The sequence below is a fragment of the Microcebus murinus genome, chromosome 17, assembly GCF_040939455.1.
Source record: "Microcebus murinus isolate Inina chromosome 17, M.murinus_Inina_mat1.0, whole genome shotgun sequence".
NCBI lineage: Eukaryota > Metazoa > Chordata > Mammalia > Primates > Cheirogaleidae > Microcebus > Microcebus murinus.
In genome coordinates this window covers 52,775,903-52,797,970 of record NC_134120.1, presented here as the reverse complement: position 1 = coordinate 52,797,970, position 22,068 = coordinate 52,775,903, and the positions used below count along the sequence as shown (strand labels likewise).

General features: G+C 40.4%; 1 protein-coding gene across 1 annotated transcript in view; it reads right to left on the bottom strand.

Annotated features, from left to right (window-relative positions):
* Positions 1-854: 854 nt before the first annotated feature.
* Positions 855-22,068, bottom strand: part of ARHGAP28 (Rho GTPase activating protein 28) — a 165,342-nt gene continuing 144,128 nt past the window's right edge. Inside the window, exons 12-18 of the mRNA XM_012746184.2 lie at positions 19,961-20,043; positions 17,056-17,253; positions 16,592-16,705; positions 12,968-13,024; positions 10,722-10,846; positions 6,933-6,997; positions 855-4,628 (exon numbers count right to left, since the gene is read on the bottom strand). Of these exons, the coding sequence (XP_012601638.1) occupies positions 4,534-4,628; positions 6,933-6,997; positions 10,722-10,846; positions 12,968-13,024; positions 16,592-16,705; positions 17,056-17,253; positions 19,961-20,043 (737 nt within the window). The 3' untranslated portion in view covers positions 855-4,533. The remainder of the gene's footprint in view (positions 4,629-6,932; positions 6,998-10,721; positions 10,847-12,967; positions 13,025-16,591; positions 16,706-17,055; positions 17,254-19,960; positions 20,044-22,068) is intronic.

Here is a 22,068-nt window from a genome sequence, read left to right as displayed (position 1 = left end):
ACATAGAATATTTCCAATCCCCAGAAAGGTCCCTTGAGCACCTTCCAGTCAGTCACCAAAACACCGCACAGAAGCACCTGCTGTTCTGGCTCCCCCTCTCATCATTGTTTAGCTTTTCCTGTCCTAGCTTCTCATAGAGATGGAATAGTACAGTATGTGCTGTTTTTTTTTTTTTTGTTTGTTTGTTTTTTGTTTTTTTTTTGAGACAGAGTCTCACTTTTTTGTCCAGGCTAGAGTGAGTACCGTGGCATCAGCCTAGCTCACAGCAACCTCAAACTCCTAGGCTCGAGCGATCCTTCTGCCTCAGCCTCCCGAGTAGCTGGGACTACAGGCATGAACCACCATGCCCGGCTAATTTTTTTTTTTATATATATATATCAGTTGGCCAATTAATTTCTTTCTATTTATAGTAGAGACGGGGTCTCGCTCTTGCTTAGGCTGGTTTTGAACTCCTGACCTTGAGCAATCCGCCCGCCTCGGCCTCCCAAGAGCTAGGATTACAGGCGTGAGCCACCGCGCCCGGCCTATGCTGTTTTTGTCTGGCGTCTTTCACTCAGCGTTTCTGAGATTCACTCATGTTGTTGCCATGACCTCACTAAATTGAGATACCTTAGGCTTTTCTATATAAATATAATCATATCATTCACAAATAGAAATGGTTTTACTTTTTCTTTTCTAATCTTCAGGCATTTTATTTCTAATTCTTGCTTTTTACACAAAATATACAATAACATATTAATTTTATAAAAAACATTAGGGGTATTGAATTTTGTTAAATGTCTTTTCTGTATTTATTTAAAAGATTTTTTATTTATGTATATTTTCTAAAGCATGTACTAAAAACCTTCCCAAGGCAACAACTCAAACAAATTTAGGAAAACAGTCTTTGCTTTTTCAATCTATCCTTTACCCACAACCATCCACCATCACTATAGCGCCACGTGGCTTTTGCACAAGACTACCATCTGGTCCCCAAGTGGCAAAGACTGGCTCATATACACAACTTCAACTTTGTCCCCAGACTGGTCAAACAGAATAATTCTCACACATGTTCTTAGGTTTTTTCCTCTTTATTTTTATGGATAAAATGCAACATACATATTCTACTTAACAATACAAGCTGATGGGATAGAAGAATCAATATTCTGAGATGGGATAAAACATTGGCATTTTCCAGTGACATATGATTTTTTAATCAAATTAGATAAGGAAGTAGTTGGAAAATGCCTAAAATGTTAAATTTTAAATTAAGTGTGTAAAACGTTGAAAATGTTTAAAAAAACATTTTAATCCCATGTCATATTATTTTCTATTAAGTGACATATTTATGGAAAACAGTTGAAAACTGCCTGTCAGAGGAACAATTTAATCCCATAAAATATAGTCTTTTAAGGCAAGGAAAGCATTTGTGAAGAATAGTTGAAATATGCTTGCTAGAAAGAAGAAACATTTTAATCTCACTTTATTATACTTTCCAGTCAAGTGAAATACATGGATAGCAGTGGAAAATGCCACCAAAGAAATGATATTAATTCCTGCTCCTAAAATCCTGCATCTCCACATGGTTAAAACACAAGACAATGACTAAGACAATGATATTCTATCCGAATATACCACAGATCACAGTTGTGGAGTATTTTTGGTTTTAAAGCTGTTGCTAAAAATATTTTACATCATTAAATGTATATTATTAAATGTACATTGAAAGCTAACTGAAATGACTTAAATAATAAGACTCAGGGACAATTTGTAACAAAAATTGTTAAAGTCCATTAATTTTCTTTACCAAGAAAGGCAAGTGAGGTAGTTTATACTGTGTATACATTGTAAAGAATTGATATTCCAGTTTGTTCTAAGAGCGATGACTCTAAGAATCATATTCCCAAGTGAGCTACTTAACAAAGAAGTCCTCTTTTGCACAATGCAGGAAAAACAGAGCCAGCTCTATGACTTTTTCAGAATAAGTGTTCCTAGAATATTAGCTTCCTCTAATACTTCCCTGGCAGGTACTATTTTCCCAGTTGTATACCAAAAGCACTAGAGATGGAAGGGTGAGAAGCTCTAAGAAGCATGTAGAAGTACAGTATTTGTCCTGTTTGAAAATGTATGATTCATTTTTATGGATTATTGAATTTTTAAGAAACTCTTGCTAAAGCAAAAATTTTTTCAATATTTAGGTGACAAGCATTTAAAATTTTTTATTGTGGGGGTTTATTCCTGAGAATAAAATTAGTAAATATAGCCTCTGTAAACACACTAATGAGTCTGTGTGTCTATTAAAATTTTTCTCTAACTAATTAGCCCTATGATTAAGAACAGTAGTTATACCCAATGATATTGGTATTGATATGGCCTTCCATATTATAAAGCTATTTGAAAGTTGTCACACATTCCTGAATAAACCGAAGGGATTGTAGTTATTGACTCAGCTAAGTCTTTGCCATTGAAAACCACACAAAAGTAGAGAAGAAACTGTATTTTACCTGTCACCTATAGGTATTTATTTGAAACTGGGACAGGTTGGAGTAAATCTTAAAACCTTCAGAACTTATGCATAGGTTCTAATGTATCAATAGAAATAAAAATTCCCAAATAAAAAAGTAAATGAACAGATCTATGAAATTTCGATATGAACAACAGAATTTAACTATTTGAGTGGAAATATAATGAGAAAATCAGAAAATCATATATACATAGAAGTGTAAAGTGGCTATTTGAAGAATTTCTTCCATATGTGGGCATAAATTACTGCCATCATATGGGATTGGCAACTACATAAAGTAAAATGTTTACTTCTGTTGTTTAAATTGCAAAAATGGTAAAATCATTCTTTTCAGACTGGAAATTCATTATGTAAACTCATATGCCACCAATAACCCATATATCAAAAACTGATGAAATGTAGGAATAAATATAAACCTTTCAATGAGTTTTCAGGCAAAGGAAATAAAAAATATCAAATAAACAAATCCAATGAATGGATCTTTGTGTTTTTTATAAAAAATATAACAAAATTCTAGAGGCCAGAAAACACAATTATCTACATGTTGAATGTAAGCAATGTTTTGTATAGACATCAAGGCATAATGTAGCATATGAAAGATTTCTTCTACATATGGGCTTAAAATATTATCACATTGTGTTTTGAGATTTGGTAAGTAGACAAAAAATGTTTTCTGCATTTTTGAGCAACTTTCTCTATTGTTTGTATTGCAAGAAAATCATTTGGGCCTTGAATCTCATTAAAAGTGATAAATTTATCAACGTCTCTATCTGTGGATTCCAAGCCAAAGTATATACCTGGGATAAATGAGAACTCTGTATCCATTTCTAGCCAACCCTAGGACTATATCTGTATTCTCAAAATGAAAGGCAGAGCTGTCCAATCCCTCAGCACATTTCGGATTTGCTCTAAATTAGAAATGCAAGCACTACGTGTTCTGGCCATTGCAAGTCGGGAAAATGGCTCTGCAAGATTTTGAGAGTGAGGCAGTCTTCAACTTATCAAACATGCCTCTGATTTTAAAGCTTGATGCTAACCCACAGTGGCTGGCCATGGACAGAAGTAAAATCTGCTTTTACAGCTTATAAATCTTGGATACAATAGTGTTTCTCAGCAGTTCTGCATTGTTAAATTGGGGTTGTGGAAGTGACCATCTACAGCGTGAAATATAAAAAATGATATGTTTGACAGAAAAGGAAATCTGTGCATATGGAAAGATATTCATTGAGCACCACAGCCATAACAAGAAAATAGAAGCTCTGTGAACATTGACTACAAAGGCTAGGAAACTGTAAGGCATACTTTGTCAAGCTAAGCTTCACTAGAGGGACCTGTGCTCAGAAGAGAATAAGTTTTTAAAATATCAATTTTCAATAGTCAATGATAGAGGCAAGTTCATTTGCACCAGAATGCTGATGGTCATATAGCACAGTACGATGTCCGTTACAATACAGGTTTCTTCAAATAGAAGTTCTTCCTCCTCCAATGCAGGAATGAGAGCATAAATATTGTCTGTTTCACTTTAGAACTGATTCTCTTTGGAAGGCAGATCTGGATTATTTTGCAGAGGAGAAATTAAGGCTATTTTTGGCATTCTTGCTCAAAAAGGTCAATACATGTATATAACATAAGCATAAAAAAGGGTCTCTTTCATCTCTTGTGTCCAGTAGCATTGGCTACATAAACAAGTGTTGCTTATCCCCACATACAGGGAAGGCAAGTTCTTTTCTGCTATGAAGTCAAAATACTAAAAGTGATTATAGAGTTTCACGTTCTAGACTGGCCTTTCTTCTGGAAGGACCAAATCTTCTTTCCTTTACTTAGATCAAAGAAATGTCATGAGGAAATTTCAGTTGAAATGGTGAACCGTGGTGCTCCTATTCCACAGTTCGCATTCGCAATGCCTGTCACTCGGCCGAAAACACTGAGAGGGCTGTGGGGACAGCCACGGCCAAGCAGCGTTGTTTTCTCCACTGAACGCAGGGTCCTCGTGGCGTGTGATACACGATGGCAGCCATCTTGAGGGCACTTCAAGGACTTGCTTGGGGCTTAATCACCCATTCTGCCTGAGGATTTGCATGATATACATCCAATATGTAAGCATCTGGATCCAAGCAATGCTGTCCTAAAAAAAAAAGATAAAATTAATATTTTTAGTAATGTACATTTCTCTGTATGTTTGTGCATGAGCACACGTGTGTGTGTGTCATAAGGTTCAAATAAGGCCAATATAGTTCTGTCAGCCAAAAGCAAGTAGATACATTTTAAAGTTTCTTTAATATTTTTTATTTCAAAAAATTTAGGAAGTACAAGTGTTTTTTTGTTCTGTGGATAAATTGTATCATGTCAGGGTTTTCAGGGTACCCAGCACCAGAATAGTGTATATTGTACTCTTAATAGGCCTTCCTCCCCTACTCCCTTCCATCCTTCCTCCCTTCCTTTCCTCCTCTTTCTTTCTTTAAGCCTGTGAAGTACAAGTACTTCAAATAAATCTCATTGTAATGTGAAAAAAACCCAAAAAACCCCAGACATATCAACCATAGGCACACTGTTTCCTAGCTTCTCCACGTCAATTAGAAAACTAGGGCAAGAACTTGTTTCAGATATAAACTAACACATGTCCTCCAATGGTTTTACAGACATGAACTTGACAGGGGCTAGAGAAGATCCAAGTCAAGTTTATTTTAGGAATGGTCATTTTGTTTCTTTACTATGGATGCAATACCTACCTAAGGGCAAGAGATCCAGAAATGATAACAACAAAAAGTCATTCCGTGGGACAAGTATACTTGAAAGGCTTTATGTACAAGTGCGCTTGAAATCTATGCTAAAGTCTCAAACACAACTACTGAGATTTGCTTGTGCACTTAGCTTGCTTGATTCATTAATTTAGCCAGTATTTATTGTAAGTTATTATGTGCCAGGCACTATTCTAGGGCTGGGGATACAGCAATGTGTCAGACAGTCAAAAACATTCTACAGTGGCAAAAGGCAACTAACACATAAATTGAGTATAATTAAAGTAAGTTCAATGGTGATAAGAACATTACAAAAAAGCAAATCATGGAAGGTACATGAAGGAGGGTGTGAGTCGGGAAGGTCTCACTTGAGCAGGTGACCCATGGAAAGACCTGGCAGAGGCGAGGGAGGCAGAGCATGCTGGGAGAAAGAGCAAATGCCAAGGCCCCGAGGCCCACCGTGGCTGGTGCCTGGACGTGCAGGTGTGGCGTCTGCAGGGAAGGCCGGCACACAAGTTTGAGCGGCACCTGCACACAGGTGTATTTGGTCAGAGCCGTGAGATGGACTGAGTTGGACTGAGCCCACCCAGGAAGTTCAGTGTGAACAGTAAGAGTTACGAGGACCGGACGCTGCAGCTCTCAACCATGAGAGGCTGCGAGGACGAGGACGGGAGGTAATGGGCACAGGGGACTCCCATGGAGCAGCCAGTGAAGCGGAAGCAAAGGCGGAAGCTTGGGATGTCCTCGAAATTGGGGAGGAGACAGCGTGTCTCAAAGAAGGGAAAGACCGCCTCGGCAGACCTCAGGACAGACTTGAGCGATCGGACCACACAACCCGGAGTCGTCTGGTCACCTCGACAAGAGAGCGATTCCGGCCGAGTGCCGAGGGGTAAAGCGTGACTGGAGTGGATTAGAGAGAAAGGCAAGGAAGAAAGTGCAGCGTAGACAACTGATTCGAGGACGTTTTGCTTCAGAGTGGAACAGAAATGAAAGTAGACTGGAAGGGTATCAAGAGTAAGTTTTGTAAAGATCAGGGAAATTACCAGAATTTTTTATGCAGAAGAAAATTCTGCAGTTGGGAGGGGAAGGTTGGCGAGGTTGGAGGGGGTGGCGGGGCCAACGGAGCAAGGCCCTGCCCAGGCGGGAGAGGCACGGGGGGGTGGGGGGCTGGGCCCCTGGCAGGAGCAAGGGAGTGTGTGGGGCGTCCACAGATGTGAGGGGGAAGAACTGTCTTTGATTCCCCCCCCACCCCCACCCAGGGAAATAGGAGGAATGAACTTGGGATGACAGTGACATAGGCAAGTTAAACAAAAAGGCTGGCGTGCTTCTGAAAGTTCTCATTACGTCGTCGCCTTTGTTTTGCGTGTGTCTCTAGGAAGATGTGTCTCTAGGAAGATGTGTCTCTAGGAAGATGTGTCTCTAGGAAGATGTGTCTCTAGGAAGATGCTTTCCAACGTTAAGGGTCACATTGAAAAGGCCCCAGAGTCTACTCTATGACAACAGTAAAACATTCTCATTTAAACTTCGAAAATATTTTAGAAAAGTCATGCAACTGTTCTTATAGGAGATTAAAAAAAATCAGTAACATCAATTTTGATTTATCTGAGAAATGTGTAAAATATATATTATAGTAACAGAAACATTTGTTTTAGAGTAACCAGAGAATTTAGAAGTTATCACAGAATGCTTACCTATATTTCCTCCAATTTCATATAACCTTTGGTTCTGAATCTTAATACATTCTGATGAACCACGACTAAGAAAAAAACAAACGAGAAAGCAATATAACTTTAACCCTCTTTCATGATCTGGCAACAATTCATTCTACATTGATGAAATACACTCCACAAAACATTATTATGACTGAAGTTACGATAAACACAATCGTTTTTCTGTTTGACGCAGGCAAGAAGCTGAGGTCCGGAGGATGGGATAGTTCCACACCAACATGGGATGCCTCGGAGCAACATGACAACCTAGGCCCATTCGGGCCACAGATGTGAGCTCCATTTAGGGAGGTAACTGTTACACATCAGGGCTGGCCAAGGAGCAGCTGGGTATTTTTGCTTGTTTGTTTGTTTTCTTTTGTTTTTTTTCAAGAGACAACGTCTCACTCTGCTGCCCAGGCTGGACTGTGTGCCCTAATAATTCACTGCAGCCTCGAACTCCTGGGCTCAAGCGAGCCTCCTGCTTTAGCATCCCAAGTATCTAGGACTACAGGTGCATGCCACCATGCTTGGCTAACTTTTTCTTAAGTTTTTTGTAGAGACAGAGTCCCACTATGTTGCCCAGGCTGGTCTCAAACTCCTGGACTCAAGCAATCCTCCTGCTTCAGCTTCCTAAAATGTTAGGATTACAAGCTGAGCCACCACACCCGGCCATCAGCTGAGTAGTTAATGCTGCTGTGTCATTGGCCACATTTCTGCATTTGCCAAAAATTGAATGGAATTCTCTCCTTAGACCCTGTCACATTTCTAAGCTTGTCTGATGTTTTTGCAAACTGTCTAAGGTTGATTTCACTGCAAGTAAAAGCAAGTCAGAGAAAACAATTGCCCTATTTAATTTTTCCACCCCTGACTAGAATGCTGGGGTAGGAGAGGCTGAAAGACCGTCACTGATCACCCATCCCGACTCAGGAATGACATGCAGCTTGGTTACCTCAAAAAGATTGTCCTTGCCTCTCTATTGTGAGGAAGAAGCACATGTGGCTTCTTTTTTTGGTTTAAACTTATTCGAGATACTTGTAGATTCACAGGTGGTTGTAAGAAAGAATACATGCAGAATGTACGCCCTTTACCCCATTTCTTTCACTAGTAGAGGTGCAAAACTCTAGTGCAATATCATGACCAGAATGTTGGCACTGATTCAGTCAAGATGCAAACCATTTCCATTATAAGAATGAAGGTAACTGAATAAAGAATGGACTTCACTTAATAATAATGTATCAATATTGGCAGATCCATTCCCTGCTTGGTCCCACTGAAACCACGGAGGTATTTTTTTCTGTTAGCATTTGGTCGGAGTAGGGAACGCATTGCCAGAAAGGTTGCCTGTGGTTAGACAAGCCTTCGGCGAGTGGGAACAGGCTTTTCTAGAGCTCTTTTTCATCTGTGCGTGCTGTCAATCCCAGGTTGGAAGTTTCGGCAGTGCTCTGCCTGGGGTAAGTGCCAGGCAGGAAGGAAACTCCCAGAACTAAACCTGTGTCATTTCTTAAGGTCTCTTCTTCCACCTTTCAGAATCTTCTGCTGTTGGTTGTGTTGGGTCCAAGGTGTTTAGATGCAAGAGGGAGGACCTGGGAGGAATAGGACTCCCAGCCCTTTGTGACTTAAGACACATGGGGCCGTGAGCGGGCAGTCGGAAAATAAGCCTCTGGTGAAACAGACAAAATATCTGGGGCCAGTTTACATTTGAACTGACATGGGCCACAGTTCTAACAAGTAAAGAGAATGTGTGAAGCAAGGTCTTTTGTAGTTGTTATAACTGTTTTGAGTCCATCTGTGAAGTCATTGGTTCTACTTTATTTTTATTAGAAACACTTTCTTTCTATGAAATATCTACTAGAGAATACAGAGCCAGTTTCATCACGCATGTAACTAGGACTCTGTTAGATGCCCAGGTCCCTCAAATGACATTTCAAGTCCTTCTATGAGTGCCCAGTGGTGACTCTGCGTTCACAGTGTTGCAGGCGCCCAGGCACGTGTCTGGAGCTCCTGTTGGCCTCTGCTCTGTTTACTCTTCTCATCCTTTTTAAACATAAGGTATGCATACACCATGCATAAGGTACACAAATCATAACGATACGGTTGATGAATCATTTTCACAAAGTGAACATACCATGTAAATAGCCTCATATCTAAAAAAAAGAACTTTGTGGAAGCCATCCACATGCCTTCTTGGTCACCATGCTTTCCACTCCCAACAGAAAAATTACCATCCTGACTTCTAACACTGTGGATTACTTTTACTGGCTACTCCTGCTTTTCTTTCTTTCTTTTTGGAGACAGAGTCTCACTCTGTTGCCTGGGGGCAAGAGTGTGGTGGTGTCAGCCTAGCTCACAGCAACCTCAAACTCCTGGGCTGGAGCGATCCTTCTGCCTCAGCCTCCTGAGTAGCTGGGACTACAGGCATGCGCCACCATACCCAGCTGATTTTTCTATATATTTTTAGTTGTCCAGACAAGTTCTTTTATTTTTAGTAGAGACGGGGTTTTGCTCTTGCAAAGGCTGGTCTCAAAATCCTGACCTCGAGCAATCCTCCCGCCTCGGCCTCCCAGAGTGCTAAGGTTACAGGCGTGAGCTACCACGCCCGGCCCTGTTTTTCTTTTAATTGAAATGTTTGTAGAGATAATCGCAGATTTACATGCAGCTGCTGTAAGAAATAATACAGAAGGATTCTTTGTACCCTTTGCCCCATTTTCTCCAAAGGTAACATTTTGCAGAACTATAGCATACTGTCACAATCAGGATATTGATATTGATAATCCACTTATCTTCTTCAGATTTCTGAGTTTTACTTCTACTTACTTGTGCTGTGCACTAAGTTCAGTAGAATTGCATAGAGGCTCGTTTATCCACCACTACAGTCAAGAGTCCAGTACCCCAGTTCCAACACCATCAGGGTTCTTCCTGTTGCCCTTGTGTAACCAACACCCATCTCCTTTCTGAATGATCCCTCCCAGCCTCTGGCAACTAGTCTAGCCTCCATTTATGAAATGTTGCCACATCAGAAATGTTACATAAATGGAATCATGCAATGTGTAAGCTTTCCAATGGGCTTTTTCTGCTCAACAAAGCTACTCTTTTTTAGTATGATTAGAATGCTTTTTTTAAAAGTTATCCATCAGTTTTACTAGAGACCATCAAACTATACCTGCTCTTCCATGAATAAATCTAAACCAGCGCTTCTCATCTTTTAGAAACCTCAGGGCAAATGTTCATCCTTGGGTAAGCATACCTAGACAAAAATTATTGTGATTTACGCTCTTTTAAGGTGCCGATGGTAGATATGCAAAGAGAATTTTTGTATCATTCTGATCCTAAGAATCATTAGCAGTATGTTTAAAGGAAAGCAATAGTTATGCTGCCCACTTAACTACATAAACTCTACCTGATACTGTAAAAGGCCAATGGAGCCTCGAAGAAGCATATTCCTGGAACTATCATGAGATCTGCAAAATTAACTGGCTATATTTTTCATTCTATTAAAAGGTAAGACTCATTGAATAAAGGAACCTCCCAAGACAGATGATACCTATTAAAAATTCTATTTGCAGAAATTCCTTTAAAAACAATTTTTGTTACTGGCAAATCTGTACCTACTAATTTCGTTCTCTGCTTTTTACTCTAATAATCTAGTGGTACAGTCCCCAAAGAAACAGGCTGTAACTTTTCAAAAGGCCAAATTTGTAAGTGCCTGGAATGTTTCTCATCTGATAAAGGTTCATCTTCTTTGTGCAGAGACCTTCATTCACAGGTACTCACCTGTTCTCAAATTGAAATTTCGCCAGTATGTCTTTGGCTTTGGTTTGACTGTTGAGTTGAATGGCCATGGACACCTTGGAGAGAAGAGGAGCGTGGACGCGAATGACTCCCTCGGGCACGTCAGACTGCCAATGGGGAGAAATGCACACATTCTGTCAGACCGCGGTCAGTGTCAGTCCAGCGTGCACTTAAGAGACATGAGAATCAGTGGGGCTCTGAATTACGAAAACAAGTGAACATGACCTATATTTAACCAGAACGAAACGATGCTTTTTTTTGTTTTTTCCTGGAGACGCACTAATGGCTAGACTGAACCTGGGATTTACTTCTGCTACAATGCCTTGAAATCCTGAGAGGGATAAATCTGGGTTATGACAGAAATCAAATGTTTCTATCAATGCACTTATTGAACAAAGTCCTAAATAAGCCTACTTTAAGCAGAAATCTGTAAGTTATTATAATAAGATCAACTTTCTGAAAATTGTAAGGCTCCATTAGAAAATATGGCTTCTTCAATACCCCCTTTAGTTAGCAAACATCAAAGGCCCAAACTGAACCCACGTGGGCACTTGAAACGCGCTCCCTCCCCGTGTGCCACGACACTGAGCAGACCCCGTGCACGGCGGTCGGGAGGACGGCGACTCTGCTTCCCCACGACGTGACTGGCCGGGACCTCCGTGCTCTCATCTGCATGGAATATTCGTTTTGTTTTCTTTTAGTCTAACTGGGCTAAAACTAAATGGAAAGTTCCAAGAATGATGCTGTCTGATTAACAGAAATTTCTGTTTTGTCAGAATTGACTGGAAAATTCCTTTTGTTTCAAAATTTTGAATGTTCTAATCTTTTAATTAATTCTGTATCCAGGAGATAAACAGACAAACTTCTATTTGTTTGAGAATGTGGCGACTTCTCAGGTAATGACTTCAAATCTGTACCTTCTAGAAGGACGGTTTATGTGAATCAACTCGATACGTGGCCTACGATGAATATGTTAGGGGTCGAATGTATCTCCCAAAGACAGGCTGAAGCCCTACCCCTCAGCACCTTAGAATGTGACCGTGTTCGGAAACAGGGCCATTGCAGTTGCGATGAGTTAAGATGAGGCCAAACTGGGGCAGCGTGGGCCCTTCAGCCAGGGTGACTGGTGTCCCCGTGAGAGGAGAGACAGAGGCACACACGAGAGAGAACACCGTGTGAAGATGGAGGCAGAGAGTAGGGTGACCTGTCTACATGCTAAGAAGCGCCAAGGATTACTGGAGTCACCAAAAGCTAGGAGAGGTGCAAGAAACAGACACTTCTCTCACAGCCCTGGGACACCTTGATTTTGGATTTTAGCCTCCAGAGCTGTGAGAGAATAAACTTTTATTGTTTTAAGCTACCCTGTTTGTGGCAACTTGTTATGGAAGCCCTAATATAAAATATTTTTATTTATTTATTTATTCTGAGACAAAGTTTCACTCTGCCCAGGCTAGAGTGCCATGGCATCAGCCTAGCTCACAGCAACCTCAAACTCCTGGGCTCAAGCGATCCTCCTGCCTCAGCCTCACGAGTAGCTGGGACTACAGGCACGTGCCACCATGCCCGGCTAATTTTTTCTATATATTTTTAGTTGGCCAATTAATTTCTTTCTTTTTTAGTAGAGTCGGGGTTTTGCTCTTGCTCAGGCTGGTCTTGAACTCCTGAGCTCCAACAATCCGCCCACCTTGGCCTCTCAGAGTGCTAGGATTACAGGTGTGAGCCACTGCGCCCGGCTAATATATTTTTAAATAGGATCAGTTCTTATAGCACTTTCCTAACATCACCAGTAAGAAACATGAGAGCATGTCAGGGAAGAGATATTGAGGGACGTGGATCTGGGAGGAGGCAGAGGCCCTGGTTCACTGCACCCAAGGCTGTACTCCTAAAATCCTCCTTTGACCATCTCATGTCCCTCCCCTCCCAGGTCCCCAGAAGCTTCTATGAGGTAAATTCCATGCTCTAACATTATTCGACCTATGACTGTAATAATAATATTCACCCTACAACTTTCTACAGCATTCATAGCTGTGTGTGGGATGCCTGAGCACACACCTGGAATCACCTGCTAGTCAAGTCCCTGTGCCATTCTTTCACATGCCTCACTGAAAATGTCAAGTTTGAAGCATAGATCATGACCAAAATTATACATGAATATGGTGGATGTAGCCAAAGAATACCACATAGGGAGCTAATAGTTAAGAGAGAAAGGAAATCATTTGTTTTCTTACCATTCTTCTTGAAGAGGGTGATTTTTGTAATACCTTTGAAGTCTTGGGGCTTGTAATCTAAAGGAAACACATTTAGTCTTTAGGATTAAAGTTGAGAAAAACAAGCATATTCTGCTTTTGGAAGTGCAAACTGGTGCAATCTTTATGGAAAACATTTTGGTGATATTTATCAAATTTTTAAAATATATGCACTTTGACCCAACAATTCCATATCTATAAATTTACCCTATGAATATAATTCATTTGTTAAAAATGATATCTATAGAATTTTATTCACTGAAGCAGGAATTGTAATAGCATAAGATTAGACACGATCTAACTGTTCTATAATATGGGATTACTTAAATAAATTATTGCGTGTCTATGGAATATCATGCAAAGCAAGCAGGTTTTATGGACTGATATGGAATAATCCCCATGATTTCTTACTCTAGTAAAGCAAGATGCAGCACAGTATTTCCTGTATGCTACTATTCACAGAAAAAAGGGGGAAGAGCATATATTTGCTCGATCTCTGGAGGTATATATAATACCACTATGTTCCTGTGCACACAAGCCCTGCTATCAGTGACATTATTTGTCTCCAAGAGAGGAAGTAAGAAGTGTTTAATTTTTATTCTATAGTCTTTCCTAGCTTTTGAATTGGTAACTTGTTAATGAACTGTCTATTGCAATCAAAGTTAAGAATTAAAAACACTGTATATAGTACAATAGAACTAAAGGAAGACTGTTCTTTAAGTGTTGCTTCCATAGTATTTATGACCTTCGAAGTCTCTGTTCTATTGACAACTAAGACATTAAAACAAATGACATTCACATAGCCATGTACAGTTTAAAATGTGATTTACACACACATTATGAGAGTCAATCCTAATGGCAATTCTGTGAAATAGACATATCATTACTTTCCCCCCAGATTTATAAGAACATTAAGGCTCAAAGAAAAAATTTAATTTGCCCCAGCCCACATGGCTAGCAATTGGCAAAGGCTGACCTGACCTGGCTTCAGCTCCACACGTATCATACTTATGCCATTAAAGTTTTCCAGGATTAAAATAACAGAGTAAGAAACGCCAAAGGTCTTCCCCTCCATGAAAGCAACAGACAAACTGGCAAAAACTGTCAGTACTGACTTTTCCAGAACTCTGCATACTAACCCAAAATCTGTGAGCAGGGGAGTGCGTAAATAAAAGAAACAGCGGTGTGTCATTGTAACTTATGCTTTCCCCACTGCCCAGTTGAGCCATAGCCTTGAAAATAACAGCCCGAACTCCTGGCACAGATATGGGAGCGGAACAGACCTCACTCACAAAGAATTCTAATAATTTGTTCTCACCTGTCCGGTGGCTCCTTGGAAGACCGGCTTGAAAGGTTTGCCTTTATCTTGCCTAACATGGAACTTGACAAGTACTAAGCGGGCGTTAAAAACATTTGTAGGCAAATGTTTTAGTTACAGCTGCCTGATGCAGTAAATAAGGATTAGGGAAAACAATGCGTAACTAAAAAACTTAGACAGCAGGGATTTGAGATGCTTTAAGGAATAAAGGCTTTGAAAAGCTCTGATATATTCCTGAACATCTAAAAGGCCACATGCATACCCAACCCTGTGCACATGCTCAGGAAAGACCTGAAAAGAACATCTGCTTTCACTTCTGGCTGACCTTCAGGCTCTGTGCACACAATAGGCAAGGGCTCGGGCAGAGTTACACACTGCCCGGCTGAGCGCTGAGCGTGCCCCAGCAAACACCAGAGCTCACCTGCCAAGACTGGGGGCTGTTTTAGTTCTAGGCATTTAAGACAATCTCTGGGCTGGGTGTGGTGGCTCATGCCTGTAATCCTAGCTCTCTGGGAGGCCGAGGAGGGAGGATCGCTTAAGGTCAGGAGTTGGAAACCAGCCTGAGAAAGTGCAAGACCCTGTCTCTAATATAAATAGTAAGAAATTAATTGGCCAGCCCAAAATATATGTAAAAAATTAGCCGGGCATGGTGGGGCATGCCTGTAGTCCCAGCTACTCGTGAGGCTGAGGCAGGAGGATTGCTTCAGCCCAGGAGTTTGAGGTTGCTGTGAGTTAGGCTGACGCCACAGCACTCTAGCCTGGTCAACAGAGTGAGACTCTGTCTCAAGAAAAAAGAGACAATCTCTGTCCAATCATTAGCTAACCATTAAGACTTCTGTAGCCACACAAAACAAAATATACAGACTTTACAAAATCAGTGCAGCAGAAAAGTCACTAAACAAACAAACAAACAAACAGCTACAACAGGCTCTGGGCAGGGGAAAGAATCTGATTTCCAAGATTGTCACATTCTAATATTCAAAATGCCCAGTCTTCAAAAAACAGTTATGAGACAGGCAAAAAAGCCAAGGAAATGTCACCTATACATCGGTTAAAAAAAAAAAAAAAAAGCAGTTTCGATAGTTTCAAAAGAAATTGTCTAAGGAAGCTGAGACATTGGACTTATTAGAAAAAGCCTTCAAATAAGCTATTTTCAATATGCTCAAACTAATGGAAACCATGTGTACTGTGATAGTTGCAGAAAATTATGAATATACTAAAACAATACTGAATTGTACATTTTGAAATGCTTATAATAATGATTTTATGTTACATGAATACTTTCTCAATTAAAACAAATTAAATTTTATTTCCAAATAAAAGTATTGGTCCTACTTGCTATGAAGTCACTTTGCCTGTAAGCAGTAAGGAAGACAGCCATTCACCATGACGGTGACAAATCAGTTAGCAACACTCCCTCCCACCCCACTGCCTTGGCATTTACTATTCCCTTTCCCTGGATGAACTTTCCCTGCCCTCCTCCTTTCGCAGCACCACCCAGCCTTCAAGATGCAGCCCCAGTGCCATGTCCTCCATAAAGCCACCACGGTTTCCCACGTGGGAGCACTTTTCCTTGCCATCTGCCTGGCCTGGCACAGCCAGCCTGGACCTTCGCTGCTGGGTATTCAGGGCCACATGCACATTTGTCTCCCACATTGGGTGCAAGTTCCTTTAAGAACAAAGTGAATTTCAAGTATGTCTGCCTCCTTCTCCAGGTTGAATGCAATGCCTGGCATTTGTGATCATCTTCTAAGTAAATAAAGGCAATAAAGATAAGTCTTCTAAAATCTGTTTCCATTATGTACTGCTCCACACAAATAACTGTGATAAAACAAAATTCCAAATTGTTTGGAATGCAATGAATTTACACAAAACAATTTGAGGACTAGCTATTCCTTTATCATCCAGTCACTAAAGAAATCTCTTTCCCTGTGTGTTAGACATACTGGGTACTGGATTGCCCTTAAATTGAATTCATAGGACTTAAACATCAGTTTCTGTGAGAATCATTTTAACCTCCCTGGTGAGTACTTAACAGAATGTGAAACCATCTTCATGATAGAGATATTTCCAGAATTTTAACCACAAAGCACAAAACTCAGCAACATGGAAAGACCACAGTACCCTGGTATGGACCCACTTTCCATATGCTTATAGTCACAAGACTGTGACTATATTCATAAGAATATAGAAGTTTTGGTTCTAAATTACAAGGTCTCTGTGCCCCCCTTTGAGAACTACAAATCCACGCAGTGAGCTGTCCCTGCGCCCTCATCCGCCATTGTTACCTCCCGTTCTATGGTCTTCCTCCTGAGCAGCTTCCGCACGCTTGGCAGCTGCTTCTTCAACAGCATGGTGGCTTCATTCATCCTCCTCACTTGAGTGATCAAGAAAGATGGAACCTACAGAAGAAAAATAGCTTGACTAAAGGAAACGCTTGAACTCAACCTCCCTAGTGGATTCTGGCTTCAGTTACGTAAGATAACGCCATCTCACCCTCAGTATCCTGGCACCAGGAACTGTGCGTCTGCCCTTGTAAAGCTTACAAAGAACTATGAGGAATCCTGTCTAAGAGGGAGCCCGTGTTCAAGAGCAGCCCTGACAGGCTGTGCGAGGAAGCCACGAGCAGCCTGGCTTATCTTCTCGGTGAGTATCTCCTCCTGAGGACTACGGGAATTGCTCGAGCACCTTTACGCTTCCTGGGGCTGTGGACTTCCCAGGAGAACCTGACTGTTGTCACTCTGGGACTCACCTTCCACAAGATTTTCTGGTACTTAAGCATGAGGCGGATGATGTGGGCCGCGGTGCTTGCTAACAGTAATTCTTCGTAATCGGAATGTTTGCTTCTGCTGAAGAAAAGGTTTGGTGCCATTACAGTAGAAATGTTCCACATACTCATTCGGTTTTTTGATTCGTTGGCAATCACTTTATTGAAGAACGTCATGAGGGCCTAACAAGAGACAGCATTGTGTCATGCTCTCGTAAACTGTCAAAGGGTGCCGCTAATTGCTATTGTTCATTTTATACTATTCATTGTGCCACTGGAGAACTGTCAGAAGTACAGAACGCGTAACTGTGCGGTGTTTCTCCTTCCACTGCCTACAAGTGCTTAGAAGAATGTGAGCAGTTTATTCAACTGTCTGCTTCACAGAAGCAGGTCCATTTTTATGTAATTTATTATACTGGAGTCTCTATAAATGATAGTTTGCATTTTCCTATTTTCTTTTATCCTAAACAAGTTTGACAAATATTAAAATTAAATATAAACCAGGATGACAAAACACTGCAGCTCCATAAACATGAAAAGGCAGTTTTTTATTTTTTTGAGACAGAGTCTTGCTCTGTTGTCTGGGCTTAGAGTGCCCTGGCGTCAGCCTAGCTCACAGCAACCTCAAACTGCTGGGCTCAAGCAATCCTGCTGCCTCAGCCTCCCGAGTAGCTGGGACTACAGGCATGCACTACCATGCCCAGCTAATTTTATATATTCTTAGTTGTCCAGATAATTTCTTTCTATTTTTTTAGTAGAGACAGGGTCTCACTCTTACTCAGGCTGGTCTTGAACTCCTGACACCTTGAGCGATCCTCCCTCCTTGACCTTCCAGAGTGCTAGGATTACAGGCTCACGTGAGCTACCACATTTTCTGGCCATTTTCTGCCTGGCCAGTAAAGGCAGTTTTGTTTTATTGTGAAGGAATAAAACTATGAAAAAGACCCTTAACTCAAAGTATTACTGTTAAAAACTAGTTACTGTTTCCTGGGGAAAAGAAAACCCATTTAAACTACATGAGTATCTCATTCCTCAGTCTAAACGTAAATTCAATTGAAAAATCAAAAAGTTTTACTTTTTGAGTGCTATTTTTCTATTGCTTTTCAATTTTGAAATCTTCAGCTGGCCAAAGGCAAAATGCTTGTGTGCAGCTGTTCTAAGCATTTTAAAAAAAATTGAGAAAGCTTAATAAAAGTTTACTGAGCCATCAAAGTATAGATACTCATCAAAACCTTCTGAAATGAACCAAGAGGAAGTACTGAAAGACTAAAATCCCAAAAGGAAGTGCTCTTTGGTCTCCCAAGTTTGAATTCTACTACACAGTATTTGTAATGAGAAAATGTACAGCACATAATAGTATTAATAGTTAATATTTATTCAAGGGTTTATTATGAGCCAGGCATTATTTTTAGTACTTTATATGTATTTATTCATCATCATCCCAAACCCTGTACACTAGGTGCTATCATTATTATTTTACACGAGGATGCTGAAGGGGAGGGGGACCGGGCAGCTTTGCCCATCGTCAGTTAATGAAGTGGCAGGGCCAGATTCTGAACAAGGAGCCCAACTCTTGAGCTGGAGTTCTTGACTTCTATACCATGCCAGCTTCAATCTAAGGTCCAGTCCCAATTTAGTATGGAAAAAAGGAATGTGTGTGTAACATCTTCACTAGTCCTGTGATGTTTGGGGGAGATCTTTTGTTAGAAATAAATTATTTGATAACTGCTGCATTCTCAGTTACTAGAAAGGTTAGATGACATTTTGACTGAGATATTTGATACCAGATAGATTTGTTTTTGGACAAAAGAATATTGTTTAGACAAAGTCAAAAAAAAAAAAAAACCAAGCTCATAAATTTCTAGTTTTTGAAAAATTACTGAATGATATTAGACATTTTCAGGCCACAATCCCCCTCCTTGCATGGAGGACATAATATAATTGACATGGATTTTCCACTGTGTGGGGAGATCCTTACCACACTGAAACGTCCCATGTGAGGGAACACTAGGAATTACCTTTGTTTTCATTATTATTCACTGGCTTCAAAATTATTGGCTCTTTTCAAATCATCCTTATCTCAATTTCATTTCAAAGATTCCAAATATCTGTTATACTTATAATAAATTTCTTATTATATATGGAATCATTATTCAAACAATAAGAGAAACTTTGATTTTTACCAACATGCAGCAAAGAAATGAACTGGAAATAAACAAAGGTATATTTAGGATGAAGAACTATAGAACATGATTTTATGAAATGTTCTATGGCACATTAAGTGGAGAAACCACTTTTCTGAGTTTCATTTTCCCAATCTGTAAAATGACCTAATTCTATCAGGTGATCTCTAAAATTCTGAAATTCTAGAATTATTTAAACTGAATTATCTTCATAGATTTTAAAACATGAACATTTTAGACATTTAATTTAAATCAGTGATTTCAAATTTCCTCCCCTCCTCATAAGATTTTTTTCTGCCACATGAGCCCATTAGACTACAGTAAGCAGCTGAGGACCAACAATTATAGTGTTATATTGTACAAGTTACATAATAGTCCCATTTACTTCTGGCACTGTTCACTCAAGCCTTTCATCCTGGCCTCTCTTGAGTGTAACACTTCGCCCAGTGCCTGGCACAGGATACACACTTAATATTTTTTGAATGAATGGAGTGAGTGAAACTTCAATGGCTTAAAGAAGATCCCAGGATCTCCATTCTTTCTTGTCTTCCTCCGGAGAGTGGCAGCAGGAGCTTGCAAAGGCAGTGCGCTTGCAGCATGCACAGGTGGCTTTGTAAGTTGCCATCTCTGTTTTCATTTTCCCATAAGAGCCATTTCCTCTGAGCTGTAAGAGACCAGTGACAGACCGTGAGGTTGACAGGACGTACCTGGGCTGTATCCCTGTTGGCATCAGGCAGTGCCATGATCATGAGGTGTAAGGCTTGGAATTGTACTTTGACGTGAGGTCCTCCTAACAAGAAAACAGAAATAATCATACATTTTAAATAACACTGATGCGTTCTGACAGCATCTCTTACGAGCATCTGGTAGCACAGGAGGGCTCCTGACAGCTTTCCACGGGAAGGACTCAGGTTTTGTGCCCAACAACGTAGATTTGTTCACTTGGACAGGAGCCCCCATCTATCGACTCCCTTTCACAGCCCACGACGCCTCTGTCAAGGCAGGTGGCCAGCGAGATCCTCAAATGGATTCTGAATTTGGATAACATTTGCCTTTTTTAAGTATTTGCACAGTCCTTGCCTTACTTTTATAAAAAGAAGAGAAAGTTTAAGCTCAACTTAAGAGAAAATAAACTTTGCTTCTACATAACGAGGCAGCAAAGTATAATTGTTAAGAACATAGATTCTGGAACCAAGTTCAAATCCTACATCTACTACTTAGTCACTGTGTGACCTTGGACAGGCTATTTAACCCCTTGTGGCTTCTATTTTGTCATCTGTAAGGTGGGAATGGTCCTCGTACCCACCTCACAGGACTGCCGTGAGGGTCAGTTGGATAGATGTATGCAGTGTTTCAGTCAGGACCTATACATCTTTCTGTGTTTGCTCTTGTTTTTATGATCAATGACACTTATTCCAGATCTTACATGGACATTTAATTTAGGTGACTGTGGTTTAATCTTTGGAGACTGTTGAGTTTTTATTCCTTAACAATGACACAAGATGGCGCCAGAGGGTTGGCAGTTACACTGGGGATTCCATCCACAACTGGAGGAGCCACAACCAGCTGTGCTGAAAGTTTAGTGCACACCAGAGAATTCCAGCTTTCCTCTGTTTTTCTGTGTTCCCCTCAAAATGATCTCTGGGCAGGGAGCTCCTGGAGGAAAGTGTTATGTTCTGGAATCCATGGGGAGTTCTCAAATTGAAGGAAAATCTATCTATATGCAATGGCTGAAAGGCAGTCAGCTAGCTAGCTGAACACTCTTGGGACAGGCTACCAGGTCTAGGGAGGTTGTGTGTGCCAGAGTTAGGGAATAGACAGTAGTGTATACAGCCATGTAATAAAGGAACAGTGGGCGGAGTACTTACAGGATGGGATCGTGTGGATTTTTAGATATTGATGCCAAATTTGTAAGCCAAAAATGACACAGGTCCTGGATATTATTGAAAATGGCTAATACACAGACATGAGCTTGCCTGAATAATAGGAGCTATTAAGAGCATGTCTCAGTGCAAAGTATTTAGGGGCAGATAAAATATTATTTTAGTGCATAAACTGCAGGGTGAGGGCTGTCTCTAATCTTCCAACGCAATCCAAAAAAACCTCTGGAAGAAAAAACAAGAGATGCAGATGTAGGTTTGGGACCTCTGTATTTTCATCAAGTTCAGAGAAATTATGAAGTTGCCCTTACAAAGAAAAATCTAATTTGGCAAGTAATCCATTTTCACTTTACTTAGGAAACCTGGCCCTACACTGTTTTGTGGTTAATCGTTTTGCAGTTAATCCATTTAATGCATCGTAGTCTAGAGTATTATTTTTCCTGAGGTCACTATTTTCCCAGAAAGTTGTTAAGCTTTTTGTGAAAGGATCTAAGGCTTGATTGATGAACTATTAGTCCTTTAATTTTATGAACAATTTTTTAGGGCCAGGTTTGAAAAGAGAAAGTAATTACACTAGTGGGAAAGACGATAGATTCTCTGAGCTGCATTTTAGCATACCAAGGGGGGCAGCTTAAACACACACACGTGCATGTTCACAATTTTCCCCTTCAGAGAATTGTGTTATAACTAGAGCTTACTTTATGTGGCAAAAAGGCAATTATTTCCTGCTGGTACCAGGCCAGAACTTTGGGCTTCCTGCAGGGTTGGCTGGTGTCAAATCAATCACCTACAATATGGTATTTTTTTCACTTCCAAAGTCATACAAAGAAATGTGGGTTCCTTTGTGATCCCTTTCAGGGTATTTTTCATGTCCTCTCCCTTCAGGAAGTGCACTGGCTGCAGTCGGATAGGGATCGCTGGTGATAGGAGACTAG